A 25,673-nucleotide genomic window follows, 5' to 3' on the forward strand; every position below is an offset into this window, starting at 1 on the left:
TAAAATGCTATTTTCTTGTAATGGCGGCACTAATTAGCATAATAGCATGCCACAGACACATGTGATCACTTTAAGAATAGTTTTATTGTGTTCCTTGACCGTCAAAACATGGATCTGGATACATACCTTATTTGTTCAGTTATCTGCAATAATGGCTGAGATATAGTGAAAGGTGTAAAAAGAGTGAAACTTGATTTTTAGGGTACATAAATACTAATTTGGGAAAAAAATATATGTGGGACAATTTTTCAACTTTTTAACATAGCTAATCGTTTTCTACACAATTTTTCCAATCTAGAAAAGCTGATTAAAAGTATATTTCAGGGGGGTGCATGATATCCCCTTCTACCCACTAGACCAGGGATCACCAACTACATTTGTCCAAGGGCCAAAATGTATCCAATAGACACTATCGCAGGCCAGCGATTTTTATATAGCCCAGAATTTTGAAGTGGGGGGTGCTAGTGGAGCACGCTCAGGTACTGTGGACCGCATAAAGCTAACGAAGGATCACTTCTAGGCAGGGTTGGGAGGGTTACTTTGTAATTGTAATCAGTTACTGAATACATGCTCTGAAGGTAATCAGAATACAGTTACAGTTACGTGTCTTAAAAATGTATTCAGATTACTTTTAGAATACTTTTGGATTACTTTCTTTTTCCATAACAGATGGGTATGTTTTGGTGAACAGGAGACACTTATTTTACTGTTTTAATATGGAGCTATTTCAGGGTCATAAGTTTTGATCATTCAAAAAAATACAATTTATTTGAAAGTCCAAGTTTTCATCCTGAACTTTGAAAAATACAATGTTGTATTCAAAACAAAAAAAAGTATTTGAAATCATTTTTCAGGTTGAATATTATTTTGATTCAGTTCAGCAATTTTTTGGAATAAAATATTCATATTTCACTTTTATACATATTTTGATATTTGAATATTTTTTTTTTTCAGTTTCAGATTTTATTTTTTCAGTTTCAAATTTTTTTTTTTCGCTTTCAGATTTGTTTTGTTCGCCTTAGATCGTTTTTCACTTTCAGATCTTTTTTTTTCGCTTTGAGACTATTGACCCTGATATTGCTTCGGGGGGCGGGGCTTACCAAAGAGTAGTTTGGTACCCTGAGTGACAGCCCTCCCTCTGTCATGATGCCTTCGTGGATTTTAGGTAGCGCAAGAAATACAACTACACACTTTCTATACACGATACTCCCATGATTGGTGGTAAACAAAACTGATACCAGCCTCAAAGTTCCGTTAAGCGAGCTGTTGAGCATCGTAGTTGGCAAACATTGCTGTATAAGAGCAATAAACTGTGCTAGAATGTGAAATTACGTATCCGCAATGAAGCGTTGTCCTTCCCCACTTCCACGTAGCTCCTTGAACGCAGCATAGTATTGGCTTGGCTTTTGTGATGGCGTCAGGTCCACCTGCTGGCTCCATGGCTGGCACCAGCGCACAGGTAAGAAATATTAACTTTTTTCCATTCATGGTCTTAGATGTTATCCAAGAGCATGATTATAATATTATAGCGACATACATAAAAGGAAGGCAGGCCTTTTGAGGTGGGGAATGAATGTGGCAATGCGGGAAACTAATCATGGCATTGAGGCTACTCATGTAGGCTATGCTATTAGCTATAGTCAGTAGGGCTGTGCAATTAATTGTATTTTAATCGCGATTACGATTTTGGCTTGCAACGATTACGAAACAACAACATCCGGTTTCACTCCGAGTGGTCGCATTTTCGAGAGCTCCCGCTTTGGCGGTTATTCCTCACGATTTTTTACATATTTCATCCTCCTGACAATATGGATTATGGACTCCTACCTCAACTCATCAATGAGGCAACATCACTTAGAGAAGGAGAGTAATGAAAGAGGGGATAAAATGAACCACAATGACTTTTACCTTCTCAACGGCTGGGAAAGGAAACACCTCGCTTTTGGAAGTGCAAGCATTCATGCCTTATTAACTTCAAACCCGACACGAAAGTACTTACCCCCGTCAGGCAAACTAGACCGAAGAAGTATGATCGTCTTGGTCTTATTGTTAGCGGGAGACATCCATCTGAATCCGGGCCCGGTGCAGACAAGAAGCCAGTCCTGCAGGCTCGAGGGGCTAGCATCTCAATTAGCATCAGAACTAGCATCTCTTCCGCTGCAACAACAACTACGCGACGACAACAGAGACCGTGGAGACAGCGGAGACCAAGGAATAAACGGATACTTCGACATTCCCCCGGGGACGCCTCGGCAGACAGACACGCATGAGGCAGTGACGAGAGGAAGAGAACCGAGATCCGAGGGAACACATATCCGCCATGTTGTTAGCCATGTTGTTAGCCACCCTGCTAGCATATCAACGGCTAAAGCTACAACGGAGCCTCCCTCCCCCCCCCACCACCACCACCACCCCACCACGACAAGCCGGTTGCTATAACGGACAAAGACAAATATCTGCAAGCTGACGACATTGTGCATTTAAGCAACAAAAATGGACTACATATTTTTCATCTGAACACTAACAGCCTGAGACACAAACTGGCTGAACTCAGGCAGCTATTCATGAACGGTAAGGCAAGCATATTATGCTTTTCTGAGACCAAATTGGACAATTCCATTACAGATTCAGAGATTGAAATTGAAGATTATCTTGTAGTGAGAAGGGACAGGAACGTGAATGGAGGTGGTGTCTGCATGTACATACATAAAGACACCAATTTCAAAAACCGTACTGACCTGCATCATGAAAATATTAAATCTGTGTGGGTTGAAATTCTTTTTGACAATGCTAAATCTGTAATAGTCGGGACAATCTATAGACCACCGGAACAGAGTGACTTTTATGATACATTAGATGGGTGTTTAGCTGATGTGGGGGATGTAGAGACAATTATTATTGGAGACTGGAACACGGATATGCAACGTAAAGACACGTCCGTCTTCAAGTCCTTCAGTAGGATTTGTGATCTGCACGGCTTCAGCCAGCTAATCACCCAACCCACCCGGGTATGTGAAACAACACAAACTACCATTGATCTCATTCTGACCTCTGACAAGTCCAGGATCTCCAGTAAAGGGGTTATAGCATGCGGTTTAAGTGATCATTATATGATATTCTGTACCCACAAAAAGCTAAAACAAAGGGCCGGCTGTCACAAAACAGTCATATCTAGAGACCTCAAAAACTACTCTAGCGAGGCCTTTAACCTAGAACTGGAGAGCCTGGACTGGTCAGATGAGCTCAGTGGTACACAAGTTGAAGAAACATGGCTTGGTTTCAAAAACAAATTCTCTGCAATACTCAATGATTTGGCCCCCCTAAGAACAACCAGGGTAAAAAATCGCGCTGAGCCGTGGATGCACTCCGGCATACTGACCGCCATGAAAACCAGAGACAAAAAATGCTCTGAGTTTCATAAAAGTCAGTCAATGCTTTCCAAAAGCACGAGCAGTGAACTCCAGGCCCACGTGACTGAACTCAAAATTGAAAGAAACAGACTAAGAAATGACGTAAGCTCCATGATCAAAACTGCCAAAAATAATTTCATCAATGTCAAAACTGAGGAAAACAAAAATAAACCCCGTGAACTTTGGAAATTACTCAATAACCAGCTTGGCTGCAGTAAAAAACTCAAAACGAGATTTTCTAACTTAAACATAAAGACAGATAACAGGCTCATCACAGACAAACTGGATGTGGCCAAGTACTTGAACATTTTTTTCACAAACATAGCCACAACTCTTGTAAATAAATTACCCTCTCACTCAGGGCTTTTTGGAGTAGATCACATCATGACCTACTACAAAAACCTAGGGGTACGCAAAGATGATTTCAGTCTAGCAAGGGTAACAACAGCAGAGGTACTCATTAAACTGAGCGCCCTCCAACCTAACAAGGCCACTGGCCACGACAATATCCCCTCCAAATTCCTCAGAGACACAGCAACAGCCATCTCACCAGTCATAGCTCACATAATTAACCTCTCCATAAAACAGGGAAAAGTACCCAAAGACTTCAAAATTGCAAGAGTAACCCCCCTGCACAAAAAGGGCAGCAAATTGGACCCAGGCAACTACCGCCCTGTTTCTATACTTACCTCCATCTCGAAAGTCATGGAAAAAATAGTATATGAACAGGTCGAAAAGTACCTCGCGGAAAATAAACTAATCTATGAATTTCAATCTGGCTTTAGAACATCCCACTCCACTGACACATGCCTTCTTTATTTGAGCGACCACATCAAACAAGAGGTGGACGAGGGCAAGTACTGCGGCATGGTGATGCTGGACCTACAAAAGGCTTTCGACACTGTCAATCACCCCATTCTGATTGACAAGCTAAAAGCAATTGGTTTTGATAAACTATCGGTGAGCTGGATGCAATCCTACCTGGAGGGGAGAGAACAGATGGTGGAGGTAAACGGTAATCTGTCCCCCCCCCTCCCAGTGAGCTGTGGTGTTCCACAAGGAAGCATATTAGGTCCGTTACTGTTCCGAATGTATGTAAATGACATGTCATCAGCATGTGACTGCAACTTGTTCCTGTTCGCGGACGACTCAGCCCTGCTGGTCTCTGACAGGAACAGGTTGCAGGTTGAAAAAACCCTCAGCTCCGAGCTCGGCAGAATCTGCACCTGGCTCGCCGATAATAAATTATCATTACACCTGGGTAAAACTGAGTCCATTCTCTTCGGTTCGAAACATAATCTCAGCAAATCCGACGACTTCTCAGTTGCAGTGGGCGACATTATTGTCACAAGTAAGAAGGAAATTACATACCTAGGATCTATTCTTGAGGCAAACCTCTCCTGTGACAAAATGGCATCCAATGTAATAAAAGTCAATCAAAGAACTAGATTCCTATACCGGATCTCCTCTCTGGTAAACAAAAACACCCTGAAAACTCTGGCAGGAGCACTCATTCAAGGGTACTATGACTATGCTTGCACGTCATGGTACCATAGCACCTCCAAGGCGCTAAAAATAAAACTTCAAACATCGCAAAATAAACTGGTCAGACTACTGCTTGACCTTTCATCTAGAACCTACCTCACCTCTGCCCACTTTGACAACCTAGGATGGCTTAGAGTAGACGACAGAGTACAGCTACTTGCAATGGGCCTGGTCTACAAGATCCACTACACCTCTATGGTACCCATGTACATGTCAAAATTCTTCCCAAAGGTCAAGGAATACCATGATCATAACACCAGAGGGAGCTCCACAAATCATGTGAAACCCAGATTTGGCACAAAAAAGGGGGAATACACGTTTCGCAATTATGCCACATCAAGGTGGAACGCTCTTCCCACAACTGTAAAGGAAAGTAAAACTATACTTACCTTCAAAACCTCTCTTAAAGAGCACCTTCAGGGGAGAGCATTGCAAACTGGCCCCGGTAATGGTACAAATCTCAACCTGTCGTTCAATGGACAGCTTTCCCCCCCCCCCCCCCCCCCATCTATGTATATACTCGCATTTTAGACTCTGTTACTAACTGTATATCTGTAGACTTGGTATGTCTTAAATGTCCGGTTAGGATGTATTAGAATGAAATCTAAAATGAAAATTGTAAACAAGCAATCTGTATGTAAAAAACCACCTGTATGTAAATTGTAAATAAGCCATCTGTATGTCAAATATGTCTTATATGTCTTAAATGATATGATGAATTGGAAATGGGGGACCCTGATGTAAACAAGACGAAAGTCTTTCTCTGGTCTGCATCCCCTTAACAATTGTATGTTTTGAGCTGTACTGTACTGTACCCAATATACAAGCTGTTAATAAACTTTTCAATCAATCAATCAATCAAAACAACGTAATCGAAATAAAACGATTATTATTTTTATTTAAAAAAAAAAAAAATGTAATTATTTTTTTATTGTTTTTTCAGTTGAATTATACTTACAGTTCAGGTTAATCAACTCTTAAAAACATACGGTTCACTTTTTGAACGGAAATGGATAATCGTTTTTAATAATCGTGATATCAATTATTGACCAAAATAATCGTGATAATGATTTTTGCCATAATCGCCCAGCCCTAATGGTCAGTGCAAGTGAATTTCTCTTATGTTGATAGAGTCCAGCTCACGTGTTTCTCAATCTGTCTTTGCCAGAGTGGCGACCGTAATTCATCTGTGGCTGCAGCAGCACACACTTTAATAACCATGCTCACACAGCATCTAAGCCAGGGACAGCCGGAAGGAAGGAAGGAGGACCAGACACTGCCTGGTCCTTCTGTAGAGCAGGAGATGGCCAGGTTTTAGATTATAATACATATATATTTGTGTTTATCTACAGGTAAACTGCAAGTTGATATGTCCATTTATGATTATGTGCTAAACAACATTACTTTTTTGTTTAAATAATGCAGATCTTTCCCTGGATTCTTTGTGAAAAAAAAAGATTGCCTTGGGAAGAGAAAGCTTCCAGCTCTCAAGACCTTTGCAACTCAAGCGAAGAAAAACTGGAGACCCTTTACATTTTATGTTTACCTGTTAAACTTCAATGCAGACAGTACCCCAACAGCATCGGAAGAATTTGCGCTTGCCCAGGCGGGACTGGGCAAAATACATATATCGATGCCCCTGGACGTGAGCCATGAAGAGGTATTGTATAAAGAAAACCATATTTATATAACCTGTGTTCATATTTGAAACTTCAAACTTATTTGTAGAGTTGGTTTGATTTCAAGAACACCCTACTTTATTGTTTCCTTAGTTCTTCAGTCTCCTGAAAAAGTAATATTCAAAGTTGCAGGCGCTGGATGGAGGATGGCTCCTCTACAAATCAACAGGTGCGAAAAATGTGTCAAATAACATTCATTGTAATACATTTTCATTTAAATATTGAGCTTAAAGCAACTGAAATGATTCAAACAATGTAAATTACAGGAGGTCAGGGTAAACGAAAACTTATAATGATTCCGCCTGACTCGGACGGATACACCGGCACACTCCTCCGCAGTGTCACAGGGGCAGGGAAGAACACCCTGTATATTGTCCCTCTGCAGCATGAATTCGACTTAACACCTTTGCCCGCGGATGCTGTAGAGTTCCAGAATATGCCAAAAGCCCAATGCCAAACATGCAAGTTACATTTTCCTCTGCAAATTTTGGCTCTGCATGTCCGGGAGTGTATGGAGGAGTGTCTATCATCGGAAGAAGACATTGAGGTAAATGTGGGCATGAAATATATGTAATGTTGCATTTTTAATAGTACAACTTGCTTTAAATATTTTTGTATTCAGTGAGTTATAACATATGTGTTGGTAATATTTTTTGTTTGTTAGACAACAAGTGAGGTGGAAATTGTTTCGGTCGTGCACCCTGTGCAAAACCATACAGAGAAATCTCTTGAAGAGGTAAAGGACTTAATTGTATTGCATTGCACTGTAAAATTGCCTATATAAACTTGATACAGCTGCTAATATTTAAACTTTTACCTCCATCAGAAGGTGCCATGTCCCATCTGCTTCGAGAGCTTCACACCACAGTTTTTAGAAATACATGCAAGCATGTGTGGAGAAAGGTATTTTAGAGCGAGTACATTAAGGTTCATTTTACATGTTTTATATTAACGATATACATCTCCTTTGTACTTTTTTAGAGATCAACATGTCCGTCTGGATGAGAAAACTGACATGGGCCACAACAATGGAAAGGCAATGGAGAGGCAATTCGAAAGGTAAATACTGGGTTCTTCATTCTGCTTGGATCTTCATTCTAAAAAAGCTCTTTATTCAATATCAGTAGTTTACGCCTGTTAATTATGAGTTTTGTTTGGCAGTGTTGATGACGTATTGGACACAATCTCTGGAAGAGTAGACGAAGAGAAACGTTTCAATATACAAATCTCACGAACAAACATTCTCGAAAGAGGCCTTCTACAGTGGCAGCGTCAAAAAGGGAGTTCACCCATAGCTACCCTGAACGTGACCTTCTTTGGGGAGGCAGGAGTCGACACAGGAGCCCTCCGAAAAGAATTTCTCACAGATAAACAAAAACAACAATTTTTGCATTCTTACATTTGACTCTTAATTAAAATAGTCTAGATTTATGGATAATGTCTGTGAAACTTTGGTTGAAGGGCTGATTAACAAAGACTCATGACATTTTTTTTCTTTTAGTCTTTGTTACATACTACTTAACCTTTTTTGTATTTAAACGGGGTTAGACATTAATAAAATACTTGTAAAATAGTATCCTGATTATTAAAGTAAATGGTCTTTGTACTTGTGTGTAGAAGTGGTGGCAGGAATTGAGGGTCGTTTCTTTGAAGGACCTCAACAGCAGCGGATCCCACGTTACTCTCTGAATGACTTGGACAGTGACCTCTACAGGTTTGTTTACTTTTAAGCATGACCAGTAAGGACCAACTGTTCATTTTTGATAAATGTTATATAACGTAAAAAATGCATTCATGCTCAATCTGTGTTAATAGGACAGTGGGAGAGATTTTGGCTGTTAGTTTGGCACAAGGTGGCCCCGCCCCTGCCTTCTTCAGCCCATGGACTTACAGTTACCTCTGCAGTGGACGTATAAACCAGAAGGTTCTCAACAGTGATTCAGTGGCAGATGTCCAGCTGAGAGAGTTAATTGACCAGGTATGAGTTCTATATTATGTAAATGCTGGGTTAATAAGAAATAAGCATTTATTTTCCAATTATAGTCATAGGTTTATATTGAATATGGTAAAGAGATGTACTTCTCTGTTTTTAGGTTGAGTCGGCGACTGAGCATTCAATGATGATAGGCCTATCTGATGAAATATTGAATTGTGGATACACTGGAAATGTCTCCATTCCAAACAAGGACACCATTGTTCGGTATGCTTGACACTTGTTTATTTTTGTATATTAAAAGATGTTACATGAGTACCTTTTATTTAGGATTGCATTTACTTTGTAATTTTGTAGTGCCATCATACTCCACGCAGTGCTGCGGCTGCAGACTATGTTGGAACAACTAAGGGAAGGCTTGCAGCTGTATGGGCTCCTTTCACTGATGAGTCAGTACCCAGATATCTGCCAGCCCTTGTTTGTTTCTGGGGAAGATGTCAAAGTGAGCAGAACAAAAGAGACCATTCTTTACAATTTGATATTTAAAGTTAAGGAGTAAAGAGTACATAATTTACATCTGGATTTGTTCTCATCATAGGTCAATGCAGAGTTTGTCATGACATCCATTCTTCCTCAACTGAGTGACAAAGGGACTACCAGGCATCAGGTTGAGCTGATATGAAGGTATAAAGTTTTCAATGTACTTCTAATGAAGATTTAAGTGTAAGTTGGGTTTTTAAATTTGAAGGCATTGGGCTTGGAAAACCATTAAAATGTCCTTGAATTTAATGTTTAAGATGTTGTAGGAATCCTGAATTACAAAAACTTGATTACCTTTTTTGGATCAGACGTTCTGTGGTTAAAATACCTCAGTACAATTCACTTGCACTAAAGGAAAACTACACTTTAAACTGTCATAACGGTTTTTGTTTATTTTCCTCATAGCTGAAGATCATGGGCATGTAGATACAGATGGCCTACATCCCATCACACCTGCAAGGTTTCTGCAGTGGATCACAGGCCAGGGTCACGTCCCACTTCTTCCCTCAGAGAAGAAGGACTTTGCAGTTGTGATCCAATTCAATCATGACTGCAGTGCAGACTTTGGGCATCACAGTGTCTGTTACCCTGTTGTGACAGCATGTGCCAAGACAATCACCTTACCTGTGAGACATATGAGGCCCTATGACAAATTCAAAAACATCCTGACTGAAGCGTTTCAATTAGGCCAAGAATTTAGCAATGTGTAATAAGGTAACCATTAATGACCTCTGTTCCAAGTTAACCTTACTGTTTAAGTGTTAAAGGTTTAGCATTGACTACTTCCAGTCAAGTAATCTTAAAAAAAAATGTAATGGCAGCAATAGAGTGGTGCAGTGATGACGTGTTTTTGTAGGCTGACCCGGAAGTAAGCTGCAAGGGTTCCTTCAACAAAAAAGCAGTGGGATTTCTCCATACTGTAGGATATCCCATTGCTTTTTGTCGAGGGAACCCTTGCAGCTTACTTCCGGGTCGAACTACACAAATACGTCATCACTGCACCACTCGGTTAAACATTTCTTAAAGAAAAACAAAGAAATTGATATAATGTTGTAACATGTTGCTACCCAGAACTGTGATATGGAATATAATAAAATGTTAAGGGTTTAAAGGTGTTGATGTTGTTATGACCGGCTCGTAGGCCACAACGGAAAGATGACAAGACGTACACGAGTTTCCATAAACCACGGCACATTTATTGCGGTTGTTCAGTATAAAGTACAAGGTGGATGGACGAGGGGAGAGGATCGCCGTATTACTCCTCCTGCGGCCGGCTTGGAGAGAGTCAGGGCCGCCATGTGACTCCGGGCAGCTGGGCTTAATAGCACCTCGGCTCCGGCCAGGTGTTCGCGATCGCGCTGATTGGCCTCTTCAGCTCCACCCCACCGTAAGACCTGTAACACACCTGCACACAGGCTCTGGGGCCGTTACAATGTCTAAATGGTTAAACCCTTGAAACATGTTTGCATTTAGGATGCATGATTTAATACATGGTTCAATACAGCTAAATAAATGTCTCGGCCGTAGGACCTAGATGGTCTTGTAACATCAATATTGGCCAAAAGTCCTGCCATATCCTGCTCACTGAGGGGACTTTCAACAGGTGGGAGAATCACTCCAGGACTGGTCTCATCTGGCTCACTGGCAGTGTTGAAATCAAGATCTGCATCCTCCATTTCCTTGATAAAAATTAAATATCAGTCATGGATTTTATGGGACCAAGAATAACTTTAAACACTAGAGAATGTAAAGAATAAAAACAAAACACTTTTTTGCCTTTTCAACTGTACACCTATCAAAAGAGGTGATTTTGAGGTCTTACAAAATGCATTTCAAGTGCAGTCCCATGCTTTGCATTTTACATTAGTAAGCAAGTTTTATGCAATTTTATAGAAAAATATCTATCTTTCATTTATTTGATGCTAGTGATTGTAAATTCCATTGAAACATGACAAATATAATTTTTTCCTAGCCCAAAGGTTCAATACTAATGTAATGAACAGCGAACATACAGTGGCAATGCCAATTTCTTTCATAATATAAGTTTAATGGAGTTCCTTTAATTTTGTTAAGCTGTTTTAAGCATAATACTTTGGTCTAATATATTTTAGTTGAAATAGTTTGAGAACACTGGCCAAAATTATGAGTAATGAGTACCTCTGCAAGGTCTGGAACATCAATAGGATTATGGAGGAGTCCCATTGTCCACAGTTGGTGTGGGGACAAATTTCGCTCTGTCCTTAGAGGGTGATTATCCCAACCCATCCTGAAGACATTGAGATCCCTCTGAAGACGCGGAACAAATACATGCTGGTCACAGAACATGTGGATGCTATCAGACGGATCTAGAACACCCTCATCCTCGAGGCTGTGAAGAACCTCGTAGTGCACGTTTGAAACAGCCATCCAAACATCTCGCCACAAACGTTCGATTCTGTTAAAATAAAAATCATCAAATTGGACAAAGCACAGTATATTCACAAATTATGGCTTTGTGTTTGTCATTGTTTGACATTACTTCAAAGAATGTACCTTTGATTGTGCACACTTTTCCCTGACATGAAGCTTCCCCTTCCACAGCCCCTTATAGTGAACATGCATCGCGCTATGCCAACATTTTCCACTCCTTGGTCGGCTCTTACTCTTAAAAAGATTAATCACACACATGAAATAAAACATTACAAAAAGTTATGACATGGCATTTTTAAGATTTCTTAATGTAGAAGAAAATAGGCAAGTTATTTTTATTATCGTTTTTTAAAGACAGGTCAAAAATGAATATGTAATGGTATAATGGAAATAATCCTAAACATGGTTTGTTTGGAGAGACAGAAGGTGACTTAGTCATCAAGTATTCTATACGATATATTTTATCATCAATAGGGCTTTGGACAGATTGAGGTTGGTTTCAGTCAGATTTATTTCGAGAGTCGTAGTTACTTCCTGACTCGGTCGTGAATAATTCTCGGGTCATTTCAGTGATCAAAACATTGATCACTGTAAGTGTTATACAAACCATTATGCATCTTTTAATGACAGATAAGGCCCAAATTACTAAAGAGTACAACAGGGAGCCACACCTAATGTTGGCCTTACCTTAATGGAAAGCCATACTTTTGCACACCCTCCAAGAAGAAGTCAAGTGAAGTCGATGCTTTATTATTAGTGGCAGCACCCAGGTACATGATCTGCAGCAGAGAAAATTATTAAGCAGAATAAATAAAAGCAGATCTCTAAATGTGTTTAAAAACCAAAACCAGACATTCTTGCTACAAGGTTTAAGATGGATACAAACTTAAAATATAGATATTTTGAAAGGAACTGTAAATCATGCATCAGGTTTAGTTATTAACCAATAACTGTCATTATCTGACTTATAAATAATCGTTATTTGTGAAAACAAAATTACCTTCCGTGAGAAGCCATCAATCCCTCCAAAAATAACAAGACCATATCTTTGAAAAACAACACAAAATCACTTTTAGTGTCTGTTATCTATTATGCAAACAACTGTGACGGGGCATTTTAAAACATAACTTTTTTAATTTGTACTCTATTATCCTTTATTGTAAATAGCATGTAAACATCAAATGTGTGGCGTACCTGATGAGTTTATGATTTGTGTCGATGTGTACCAAGTGCAGAGGACCCTGAACAGAATATGTCCTTCTTGCAACACACCCCATCCTTGCCATTCTTGTGAGTACACCCACAGAATCAACACGATGCATTGATGAAGACACTCTCTTCCATTGCACACGGTGACCCATGGCCTTCAGGATTCCTTTCATCATTCGATATCCTACATGTGGTGTCCTGGCCTTAACTGACCGAACCAAATTGTCTAGTTCATCATCAGTTAGGGTACTGTAGGACTGTTTTATGGAGAGGCCATTTTCATGCATGCGCCTTTTGACTGTCTTCTCAGATACACCCAGAAGTTTTGCTATGGCCGACACTGGTAGGGACAAGTCTTCTATTAAGCCTTGTAGTTGCTGAGGACAGACAACATATTTTGGTCGTCCCATTTCTCCTTGCATTACTGGCACTTGATGAGGGGTCTGATTAGAGATGTCTTCAATATTGACAAGCCTTGACAGCTCAGTCAAAGCATTGATAACATCCTGTGGCATATCAACCTGGCCTGATAGCGACCTAAAAAGAGCCATCTCCTGGTCCACTACAAACTGCAAATAGTCAACATCTAAGGGCAGTCTTTGCGTGATCTGGGAAATTCTAGTCAGTAGTCTCTGAAGAAAGTCCCTTTTCAGTTGCTCCTAGAATTGACAAACATCAATTTACCATATTGCACTGGATTAGTTCATGTTCAAATAATAAACAGCATGAAAACTATCGTTAAGGACATGTGCAAAGAAAATGACTGCAACAATTATGCTTTGTAAACAAACTCTATAAATAGGTGATCAAATCAAAACATAATGTAAGTTATTACCAATCATTTAAAGAGAGGTGCTGTGTGAGCACGGTTATTAAAGTGTGTGCTGCTGCAGCCACAGATGAATTACGGTCGCCACTCTGGCAAAGACAGATTGAGAAACACGTGAGCTGGACTCTATCAACATAAGAGAAATTCTCTTGCACTTACTATAGCTAATAGCACGAGTAGCCTCAATGCCATGGTTAGTTTCCCGCGTTGCCACATTCATTCCCCACCTGAAAAGGCCTGCCTTCCTTTTATGTATGTCGCTATAATATTATAATCATGCTCTTGGATAACATCTAAGACCATGAATGGAAAAAAGTTAATATTTCTTACCTGTGCGCTGGTGCCAGCCATGGAGCCAGCAGGTGGACCTGACGCCATCACAAAAGCCAAGCCAATACTATGCTGCGTTCAAGGAGCTACGTGGAAGTGGGGAAGGACAACGCTTCATTGCGGATACGTAATTTCACATTCTAGCACAGTTTATTGCTCTTATACCGCAATTTTTGCCAACTACGATGCTCAACAGCTCGCTTAACGGAACTTTGAGGCTGGTATCAGTTTTGTTTACCACCAATCATGGGAGTATCGTGTATAGAAAGTGTGTAGTTGTATTTCTTGCGCTACCTAACATCCATGAAGGCATCATGACAGAGGTACCAAACTACTCTTTGGTAAGCCCCGCCCCCCGAAGCAATATCAGGGTCAAAAGTCTGAAAGCGAACAAAAAAAATCTGAAAGCGAAAAAAAAAAATGTGAAACTGAAAAAAACAAATATTCAAATATCAAAATATGTATAAAAGTGAAATATGAATATTTTATTCCAAAAAATTGCTGAACTGAATCAAAATAATATTCAACCTGAAAAATGATTTAAAATACTTTTTTTTGTTTTGAATACAACATTGTATTTTTCAAAGTTCAGGATGAAAACTTGGACTTTCAAATAAATTGTATTTTTTTGAATGATCAAAACTTATGACCCTGAAATAGCTCCATATTTTAATGGCTTATCAAGAACTCAAACACAACATCTTGGTGTCATTCTGGACAGCTCCCTCTCATCTGCACCCCACATAAAAAACATCACCCAGACTGCATTCTTTCTAGTCTTAAAACCTTTCCTTGGAATATGTTAGGTGTCCTTAGGTGCTTTGAAAGGCGCCCCTAAATAGAATGAATTATCATTATTATGTATTATCTGAAACGATGTAATAACTTTAAAAACTTTTTCCAGTCACTTGCCCCATGCATTCAGCAGCAGCAGGCCATTCACTTAGATTTGATCCAGTTATAAATGTCATCATCTCGACAATAAAGAAATGCTACATAAACGTTATCTTGCACATTTTATCGAACCATCTCAGTTTCTAACTTTCAATATAGTTTAAAAGAGATCTTTCTCTCATCTGCGTGCGGGGGCGGGGCCTCACAGACACGCTGCATCTCTCTCTCTCTCACAGACATGCTGCAGCGCTGTGCAGTGTGCACACAGTTCTGCCGGTAATGAATATTACATTTTGTGAGGAAACGTTTCCTCCAATAATTCCAATAAGTATTCCAAAATGTATTCACTTCAGGTTTACGAAAGTAACTGTAATCAGATTACTCGTTTTTCAAATGTAACGCCAGCTGAATACAGTTAGCCTACTTGATTTTTGTATTCTGATTACGTAACGCCGTTACATGTATTCCGTTACAACCCAACCCTGCTTCTTATGGAATGCCATTTAAGCCAATATTAAATAAATAAATATATACATAAATAATTAAATAAATACATATATATATAAATATGCCTATGAAATAAATTATAAAATAAATAAATTAAGCAATAAATATGTATACATGTACATTTAAATACACATTTATTTATTTCATGGGACTTTTATTTCATAATGACACATTTATTTATTTCAAGAGACTTGTATTTCATAATGACACATTTATTTATTTAAAGAGACTCGTATTTCATAATGACATATTTATTTATTTCAGATGACTTGTATTTCATAATGACGCGTTTCTTTATTTCAAGAGACTCGTATTTCATAATGGCTTATTTCATGTGACTTGTATTTCATGATGAGACATTTCCATTCCTTATATGGAAATGAACGGGGCGTGGTTAGCTCACAGGTCCAGAGACCCAGACCAAAGCAACAGCACCACACTGACTACTCGAGAAGAGGAAGAAAATGGAGGAGAAGGACTATAAGGCAAACTACTAAATTCTCAGAGTCAGACATCGCATGTAATCTGATACTCTAAATTTCACCCGCCAGAAATGTTCGCTTCTTCTTCTTCGGTGTAAATTGTCCGTTGGCAAACCAGTTGACTTCTTCTTCTCTCGGTTTTTTGGCGGATTGCAAACAACTTTAAGGTGCATACCGCCACCTACTGTACATGAGTGTGAATCATCATATAATTCCATCTCTTAACTCATGGACGTATCTATGATCTAATCCAAAAATAAATAAATTAGGGCTGTCAAACGATTAACATTTTTAAATCAGATTAATCACAGCTTAAAAATTAATTAATCATGATTAATCACCATTCGAACCATGTCCAAAATATGTCATTTCTTTATGTATATTGTTGTGGGAATGGAAAGATAAATGAAAGAAGGCGGATATATCCATTTAACATGTTTATTGTAAACAATTTATGTGTGTCAAAATGAAAGAGAGCACCTATCAATCATCAAACCGTGGGGTCTTAATTCATTACGTATTGATTTCTATCTTACTTAGAAACTTCAGGAAAGTCGACGGGGGGGGGGGGCGCTAGTGGAGTGGAGTACTTCGTGACCACAAATAGGCCATAAGGTGAACCCTGTTATCGTTTCATCCCGCTCCACAGAAGTGGAACTACACAATCTTTAGTTCATAAAAAAGAACGAGTCATGCTTATCCACCAAAAAAAAGTTTGTCGCTAAAATTCCTGTCAATTCTTCGAGGCACGTAATTATTGGCTGAACTAGTCCCTTCAAAGCGTAATAATATCTTGGTCAAAAGTAGTGCCACGGTCCGTCACGTGATCGTGCTACACCAATTGGGTAGCTGCATATACCGGTATCAACAAACAGATTTGGAAAAAATGGCGACCGCCATGGTTTCATCGAGTAGCGCACCAGAAAGTCTCAAAAAGTCAAAATTATCAACACACAAACATTGTTACATGCATATTACGTCTGTGAAGCACGAAAAGGTTGATTATTTTACCAATACAAGATGGAATACGTACAGGACAAGCTTACAACGGTGGCATTGATTTTGAAGTTACAAATACAATATTATCATATTACAATAATAATAATATAATATATATATATATATATATATATTATATATCTATAATAATAATATATATATATATATATATATAATAATAATCTATATATATCTATAATAATAATCTATATATATCTATAATAATAATCTATATATATATATAATAATAATCTATATATATCTATAATAATAATCTATAATAATAATAATAATAATAATAATAATAATGCAATTCATCAAATTATTATATGATGAATGAGTAAATAAATGAATCAATGGTCATTGGTGTAAGTACTGCATTTTATTGATCTAAATTACTTAACGTAACAAGTTAACCTTCTTGGACGCAGCTATGTATGAAATCAAGTCATGTTTATTGTAAGAGTGCATTTAACGTGTACAGGGTAACAATAACAACAGACAGACAGACAAAAAGTCCTCAGTCTAATGGAATAATCCACGAGCTCAGCCAATGAACCTAGCGATGCGAACATGGTAGTCCAGGAATGTTGTTGTAGCTGGAGTTGGCTGATAAACGCTGCTAGCCAATGTTGATTCGATGGTCAACTCTGTTCCCAGATAGTAAAACCTCTCACAAATACCGCGTATATAACGCAAATACCTCGGACTTAGTGATGTATTAAGACATATGACAAAACATGACATAAAACAGGCATACAGCACTGTTTAGAATCCATTTGGTCTGGTTTAGCGTAACCATGTAGGCGGCCATCTTTCACTTCTGTTGACAATATGCAGCTACCCAATTGGTGTAGCACGATCACGTGACGAACCGTGGCACTACTTTTGACCAAGATATTATTACGCTTTGAAGGGACTAGTTCAGCCAATAATTACGTGCCTAGAAGAATTGACAGGAATTTTAGCGACAAACTTTTCTTTGGTGGATAAGCATGACTCGTTCTTTTTTATGAACTAAAGATTATGTAGTTCCACTTCTGTGGAGCGGGATTTCTTTTCTAAAGGACTTTTCGAGGTTCACCTTGCGGCCTAAGAGTGTGAACGTTGTGATCAGCTGTTTTAGCGCAGTTCTCCAGTGAAGGGAGGAGTCTCCCTCTGCAGCCGGTTGGCGTAATTTTGGCACAATTCCGTTGTACAGACCGACGTTAACAGCAGCTCTGTCTGTGCACACGGAGACCGACTCTGTCGTCCGGTGATCTAACCGCCTTCTGGAAAAGCTTCACAAGTACGTCGGTACGCAAATGTGCTTTGTGACACAAGTGACGGTACGCATTTCAGATTACGCACATAACCTGCGTACCAGTTATGTGTTACCTGTACTACAGCTAAAGTATTCTCCGTCGGGACTTCCTGCAACAACACCACGCCGTTATCTTGATTCTGATTGGCCAGAAGACATTATCAAAGATGTTCTATTGGGAAGACGATCACTACGTGACAAAAGTTTTCAAAACCGTTTCTGGTCTTCCGTATTTCCAGACAAGTGGCTGCTGAAATCAGTCTTACTAACTGCTGTCTGTGCAATTTACTCCGCGCGAGTTGGCGGACTTTATTTTGCTTACTTTAACATCATTTTTCATGGTGGGGCTAAGCCATTTCTTGGTATGGGTGTAGCCTACCCCAGCCATACCCTGTCTTTATAAATATTTGTGTGCTGGCATACCAGCAGACCAGCATTTATCTATCACCAGCTTATGTTAGTATTAAATATTCAATGTATTCTGGTAACTATCAAAATAAAGACATTGTATAGTGTTCATAACAGTATTTTTATTTAATAAATTACACTTAATACAATATTACAAAAAAAACCTACATCTAAATAAATATACAGGGTTCTTACACCTTTTCCAAAGTCAAATTCAAGAACTTTTCAAGCATTTTCAAGGTGCATTTTCCAGCTTTTCAAGCATCTTACAGCTGTTGTAAATTACATATTTATATACACATACACAAATGATTATTTCCCTACCTCACATTAAATCAGACGTTCTTTATGCGATAAACAACCAAATGTGTGTTTCGTGATAGCATTCTACACGAGGATGAAAAATTAAAGAAAACAAAACTAAGTTTAATATTTCAAAATGAGTGACCCATCTGTATGTCCCATATAACCTGTCTGAGCCAATATAAAACAATCAGCCAAATAACTTTTCAATACATTATTGATTACTATTTTTGAGGTACTTTTAGGTTGGAAGTGAACATAAGTCAGAGGTACATGGTGTACTTTTCCTCCACTATATGTATTTAATCCCTTTAGTTACTTCACAGATGTGGAGGAATTATGTGAAATCTAATCAAGTGTTAAATCAGACTTTAGTTCCACCTGGAGTAAATCCACCAGCTACCCTGCAGTATACAAAGTCATTCAAACTAGCTGCACCTTTACCAGCTTTGAGAACACTTTCATGATCAATCATTATAAAAACATATCATATATATTATTCTGAAATGGACCAATCTGCACAATGACTACTTTAACTGTCGCTACTTTCACTATATTTTGATGAGAATACTTTTCTACTTTCACTTGAGGAACATTTTGAATGCAGGACTTTTACTGTAACAGAGTATTCCTACACTCTGGTACTTCTACTTTTGCTAAGTACAAGATCTGAGTACTTCTACTTTTACTCAAGTACAAGATCTGAGTACTTCAACTTTTACTCAAGTACAAGACCTGAGTACTTCAACTTTTACTCAAGCACAAGATCTGAGTACTTATAATTTCACTACAAGATCTGAGTACTTGTACTTTTACTTTTACTCAAGTACAATATCGGAGTACTTATTCCACCTCTAGTAGTGTATTAGCCTGAATTGTAGCCACAAAATCACGCAGAGCTGCATAAAAATAGACTCACAATGGTAACAAGTGGAAAATAATATGTACAAATGTGTACAATGATTTGTAGGTAATTTTGACTACTCAAGACACCTGACTTCTACATCTTCAAAGGAAGACTGTGTTCATTCTACAATTACATGGGATTAAAACAAAATGTAGTTTTACTTGTATAATACTTCAATTTTATATAAAAGACAGTTTGTTTTCATGTTTTCAAATAAACAAAGTATTGGCTTTCAGAATATTAAACTTGTTTCGGCAAATGTAGATGATAAATACAACTTTGAAGCTTCGGCATAATTACAAGCAGAGAACGGACTAATGTAACGTCACAGCAAGCAACAGCCGGTGTTTCTTGTAAGTGTTTCCCCGGTACACAAACGCAAAAATACACAAACACACTCGCGAGCTTCCCCCAGACCAGTAATACAAACGAAAATGTGTCTTCGGGTCAATGTGACTGATTTCGATAGAGCAAGTCACATTTGGTTTAGGCACGAAACATACTACCAGTAGAAATACATTGCTTTCAAAATCGCTCTGTGTCGAATCAATAGATTATATTTCGTGACTATAACACAAAATGCCGTGAGTGCTTCATCCTCTGAACACCACAGGATGGCGACTGTAACGCACATAACATAGGTACGCTCCTCTGAAATGATTGTCCCATGCAATTATTATTATCCCTCAATCGAGTTCGCTATTCAGCTTGCTAACGTTAGCTTAAACAAACGTAACATGCAACGTTCGCCTAATCTAAAATGCTCAACTACGGCGTACCTTTCATGGCTCGTCAGCGCAGACTCTCCCATCGTTATGTTGCAAACTTTGCAGGAGGCTACTCGTGGGCTGTTGCAAACTTTGCAGGAGGCTACTCGTGGGCTTGACCCTCGTCTTAGCCATGGCTTGTATTTGTCTTCTGCTAGCCAACGCTCGTTGAAACTGCACCTCCTGGCACACAGTCATCTATCACTCATCAGAATGCCCAGGTCACACATAACACAAACACTTGCAGGTCGCGCGCATAGCGCGGGAAGGTGCAGCGGAGCTGTTTTATGTAGAAGCGAAGCAATTATTTTTCTTTTAATCTAAAAAGCGAACTATACAGTCAGACAGACATTTATTGTAAAAGTAAAGCATTTACATTTTCAAGCACTTTCTCAATTTCAAGCACCATTCCCATAATTCAAGCACTTTCCCAACCTTGAAAACACCACATCAAATTTCAAGCATTTTCAAGGATTTCAAGCACCCGTACGAACCCTGAGTACTGCAACAGCGACTGACCCAAAAATGACTTGGCATCTAGAAATATGACAGATTTTCTTTTTCTCACCCCGTTGTTGTTGCCACTCATGCTCTGCAGGACGGGACGGTCCAGCCCGAGCTTCAGACTAGCTTTATCCAGCATTTCCCTCTCATAGTTTCTAGTGATCAGACGGTACACCTCCACCGCCTTAGACTGGCCAAAACGATGACACCGAGCTTGAGCCTGAAATACAAAATTAAAAGAGGGGTCAAAAGAGCATCATGTGCAGCTGCTGTTCAACGTTTTTAAGCATTAAATGGGAAAATATACACTTAAAGAACCGAGGGAATAAACGGAAAGACTGTTGTTGTTGTTGTAGCCCTATTGAACTATCTTTAGGACGGACAGAGCAGATATATATATATATATATATATATATATATTGTACCTGCAGGTCATATTGAGGGTTCCCAGTCAGAGTGGAATATCACACAGGTGTCTGCAGCAGTGAGGTTCACAAGCTCTTGATCAGGTGTTTGATGTGGGCTGGCATGATCCTTTCTGCAGCGATGAATAAAGAAAACAAAGAAGACATTATTAATAATAGTAACAACAATAATATTAGTATAACTATTTATATAGCACTTACACAATAATTGCAAAGTGATTCTCACAACAAAAATTAAGAACAAAACAATAAAAAAACTAATTATTATAGGAATGTTAAAATACAAATAAATGATAAACTACAAAAGGTAGACTCAATGGCTCTTGATGACATCAATGAGCAGTCCCAAAACATGCTGCTGTATAAAAATAAATAGGTCCAGATTTCTTCTATTTAGTGTTGGATGATTTGTTGTATTGATTGCTGATGGATGTTAAGAAATGTTTTACAATTATAACAAAAAGATTATTGTAATTGGAATCAAAAAGTTTACAAATCGTAGTTTTAATAAAATGACTAGCAATATAGGATTTATTCAACAGCGGTAAAGCATTAAGTTACTAAATTAACGTACACTGAACTGTAAAACTTACCACTATTTAGGAAAGGACCTGATCTGAAGGATTGACTAGTAAGACAGCAAAGAGGCGGAGGAGGTCTCTGTCATGTACAACCATTGGTAGATGTTACACCTGAAAGAAAGATAAGGAAATAAGACAACACAGGAGGACAAACATCTTCTTAAGTAAAAGACCAAATCATGTCAAGCTTTAACCTGAGGCTGTTTTTTCAGTCTTTACAATGCACAGTTGGAAATTACATTCCAAAAGCTAAATTCAAACTCAACACCATAAATAACTGGGTACCAAAGTGCTTTACCTGATAGGACACGTTCCACACGGAGCAGCAACCATCCGGCTGGGCCGTATGCTGCATATCATCTCCTCCCTCTCCACTGTTTCCAGTAGATCTCTACTGCCTGTCCAATAAAACTGAAATGCCCCAAAACAATCATATTTCAAAAGTTAAAAACAATAACTTGCTTTTGGCATTCAAATGTATTATAATCTCACCTTTTTCCTGGATGTCAGGAAGGCGTTCCCTTCAAGTCCGCAACCAGTCATAGGAGTTCAAATGCAAAGCCTGAAAGATGACAAGAGCGGGAGACTTACATGTTACAAGATAAGTAATACCAGAGCAGTGTTTAGGACATGCAGAGAACAGATCAAATCCCCTGACAGACTCACACACTTTGGTGATGTCCTCATCTGATAATGATGTTTCATTTTTAGCAGCAAAGTAACATTACTCAAGGTATATGTTGGACCCAACTCATGTACAGTATGTTTTGCATCTCCTCAACAATGGTCTGTATAGTTGAGTAGAAACAAACTGTCCCTACAGTTTCAGGTAGATTAACAAAGAAAAGTTTGCAATGAAGCACAAAACCCCTCTTTGTATTAAGCTAGCTGCCACAAAAAGTACAGCTTAACATGCTAACCTGGTGGAGCTAACTTCCTGTCCAACACAAAACCTCTAACGTGCATTACATTGACGATTTTAAACACAACTTAACTCTCTCAACTTGTAAAATAACGTTAATTTAACATACCCTTAAATAACTACATCACGTTTTTCAGGGGCAACACAAACTGCAGAAAACGTTAGCTGCTAACTGTTGTTAGCTAAGAAAGCTAGCTCGTAACGATAGCCTCCTAGCAAACGTAAGGTTACGTTAACATTAACTTAACGTTGTAAGAAAGCAAAACGAACCTTCGAGACATATTTTACTCTCAGACTGGGTGTAATTGTGTAGCGTTGCTTACCTCCAGAAGGACTTTTAGCTGTTTCCCAGTAGAGAGAGAGCTGTCAGAGCGGTTGCTCTCAGAAGAGCAGCATTGGGCGGACCAGATAAGACCAGAGAAGCCCAGATAAGAACCAGTTAAGTCTTGGAGCCCACCGACGTCTTCCATGTTGTTATTTTCATTTAGTAGTTTGCCTTATAGTCCTTCTCCTCCATTTTCTTCCTCTTCTCGAGTAGTCAGTGTGGTGCTGTTGCTTTGGTCTGGGTCTCTGGACCTGTGAGCTAACCACGCCCCGTTCATTTGCAGATAAGGAATGGAAATGTCTCATCATGAAATACAAGTCACATGAAATAAGCCATTATGAAATACGAGTCTCTTGAAATAAATAAATGTGTCATTATGAAATACAAGTCTCTTGAAATAAATAAATGTGTCATTATGAAATACAAGTCTCTTGAAATAAATAAATGTGTCATTATGAAATAAAAGCCCCATGAAATAAATAAATAAATATGTATTTAAATGTACATGTATACATATTTATTGCCTAATTTATTTATTTTATAATTTATTTCATAGGCATATTTATATATATATATGTATTTATTTAATTATTTATGTATATATTTATTTATTTAATATTGGCTTAAATGGCATTCCATAGATTCTAGGCTACTGTCCCGCAGCTCCAGCCTCTCTGTTGGACTCTGTCGCAGCGGGGCTACTGCTGTGGTGCGGACCGCATTAACCAGACTCTTCACAACGAAGGATCAATTCTTGTTCAAGGCAGGGAAGGTTTCGCAGTACGCAGTCTACTGACCCGCAGCTGCTGCCTCTCTGTTGGACTCCGGTACTGCACCTTACTCACGAGACGTTGTTAAAAAAAAAAAATGGGTAGGAGGCGAACGCAGTAACCACTCCGCCAACGCCACAGTCACCCCCGTCGTGCGGGCCGGATGAGAATGTCTGGCGGGCCGGATGTGGCCTGCGGGCCGCCAGTTGGTGATCACTGCACTAGACTATGGCAGGTAGATTAGACTATGGCAGGTAGATTACAGGTCCTACGACCCTCAGCACAGAGTGATTAAAGATCCTGAACCTTAATCAGACTTTACACAACACAACAACCACAACCTTTCTACAGGGTAAAGAACATAAAGGAAGTCAAAGACAAGAAGACAGATAAGATCTTAAATATTAAATTTAAACAATGTGTGTAAATGAATAACAAAACATTAAATAGAAAAGTATTTCCTTATTATATGAAATCGAACGAGGCCCTTTATCACCAGCTTCCCTTTATCAAATGTGACTATCTACACTGAATTAGAGGGGTTCCTGCTACGCTGATGGGCAGAAGAAATAAATATTTTTTTTTTAAAAACACACTTTTGTTCGTATACTTCTCACAAAGCAACTACTATCTTCATTCTTTCCATAACATTTCTAAAATAATGTTATTATCCAATTTATATCCAGTTAAAACTCTGAGAACAGGGACATGTTACATCATACTGTAATCCAGTGGCGAACCATGTCTATCACAACTGGACAGTACACACGCACCCCCCGCCGCCGCCCACCCCCCTCCGCGGCATTATAATGTCTGTCTTTTCACTGAATTGTCGTCTTGGAAAGGGTACTCACAACATTCCGCAACAACTTCATCTTCACCTGTTGCACTTGTCATTTCAACGTTACAAACAATAAAACGGCATGAATTGCTTCGTCGCATTCATCTAGATCCTCTGTCTCGAGCCAGTTAACTAGCGGGCCTTCTAGAGTACCCTGGAACCGAGGGAAACTCTGAAAGAATACGCCCATTGGCTACAAATCAATATATGATTGTTTGATCAAACTGTCAGTCCAAATGTACGCTCTCATTCAGTGCAACGGCCAGGGCATTCGATCAAGGATGTAGAATACCTTGGTTGAAGGATATTCTACCCAGAGACCCAGAACAAGATCTGATTGGTTGCTTTCTTTTCTAACACAAAACCACTGAAATGCGTAATGCATGGTCCGAGAAGGACAAACAAATCAACGTAACACTGTGATATTACAGATCAACAACACAGATACGATTCTCATTTTTTCATTTTATATACATTTTATTTATATAATTAAATCGATTTGTTGTTTGTTTTATCTGAGTGTTCCAGGGTATTCTCTGAATACCTTGAAGGCCCTGGCGGTTCGCCACTGCTGTAATCACTACAAGAGAAAAGCGCCAGTGTGTTTCAGACTGATGAACATTGTGTGCGGTGTGTGAATGTGTCTCCTGTGTATTCCCAGTCAAGATCAAATGATACTCCAGGATAGGTATGATTCATATTTCTACACATTTTTGATATCCACGCAAAACATCTTCCTGAAATGTTCCAACGTTTCAATTTCCGAGCTGTTTTTCTTTGAATCGTTTTATGAGCACCCCTCACCTCGCTCTACCCCCTGCTGAGCAGCTCTGTCCAGGGAGCGGGATGAG

General features: G+C 38.9%; 1 protein-coding gene across 7 annotated transcripts; it reads right to left on the reverse strand.

Moving 5' to 3' along the window:
- Positions 1–10,074: 10,074 nt before the first annotated feature.
- Positions 10,075–23,486, reverse strand: LOC117545947. 7 transcript variants are annotated; one of them, XM_034215988.1, is made up of 13 exons: positions 23,210–23,486; positions 22,457–22,526; positions 22,263–22,375; positions 21,977–22,075; positions 21,384–21,496; positions 21,023–21,178; positions 13,885–13,970; positions 12,711–13,384; positions 12,517–12,562; positions 12,204–12,295; positions 11,640–11,750; positions 11,265–11,541; positions 10,075–10,786 (listed from the first exon to the last, which is right to left on the reverse strand). In XM_034215988.1, exons 7-13 carry the CDS (start codon positions 13,930–13,932, stop codon positions 10,577–10,579), a joined length of 1,458 nt encoding a protein of 485 aa, XP_034071879.1. In that variant the 5' UTR covers positions 13,933–13,970; positions 21,023–21,178; positions 21,384–21,496; positions 21,977–22,075; positions 22,263–22,375; positions 22,457–22,526; positions 23,210–23,486; the 3' UTR covers positions 10,075–10,576. The 7 variants fall into 7 exon arrangements, with proteins under 7 accessions (XP_034071879.1, XP_034071906.1, XP_034071913.1 ...); XM_034216015.1 differs by lacking the exon at positions 23,210–23,486 and adding an exon at positions 23,157–23,204; XM_034216022.1 differs by lacking the exon at positions 21,977–22,075.
- Between the last annotated feature and the right edge of the window lie 2,187 nt (positions 23,487–25,673).

The sequence above is a fragment of the Gymnodraco acuticeps genome, unplaced genomic scaffold (assembly GCF_902827175.1).
Source record: "Gymnodraco acuticeps unplaced genomic scaffold, fGymAcu1.1, whole genome shotgun sequence".
In the NCBI taxonomy this organism is placed as follows: Eukaryota; Metazoa; Chordata; class Actinopteri; order Perciformes; family Bathydraconidae; genus Gymnodraco; species Gymnodraco acuticeps.

Bases quoted from the DNA above. Each gene is read 5' to 3' on its own strand.
- LOC117545947 (XM_034216022.1), bottom strand. From the start codon at position 13,932: ATGGCGTCAGGTCCACCTGCTGGCTCCATGGCTGGCACCAGCGCACAG. The intron at 13,385-13,884 runs GTAAGAAATATT...TGTCAATTCTAG, and splicing joins TGGCTGGCACCAGCGCACAG to GAGCAACTGAAAAGGGACTT. The intron at 10,787-11,264 runs GTACTCATTACT...ATTTTTATCAAG, and splicing joins ATGTTCCAGACCTTGCAGAG to GAAATGGAGGATGCAGATCT.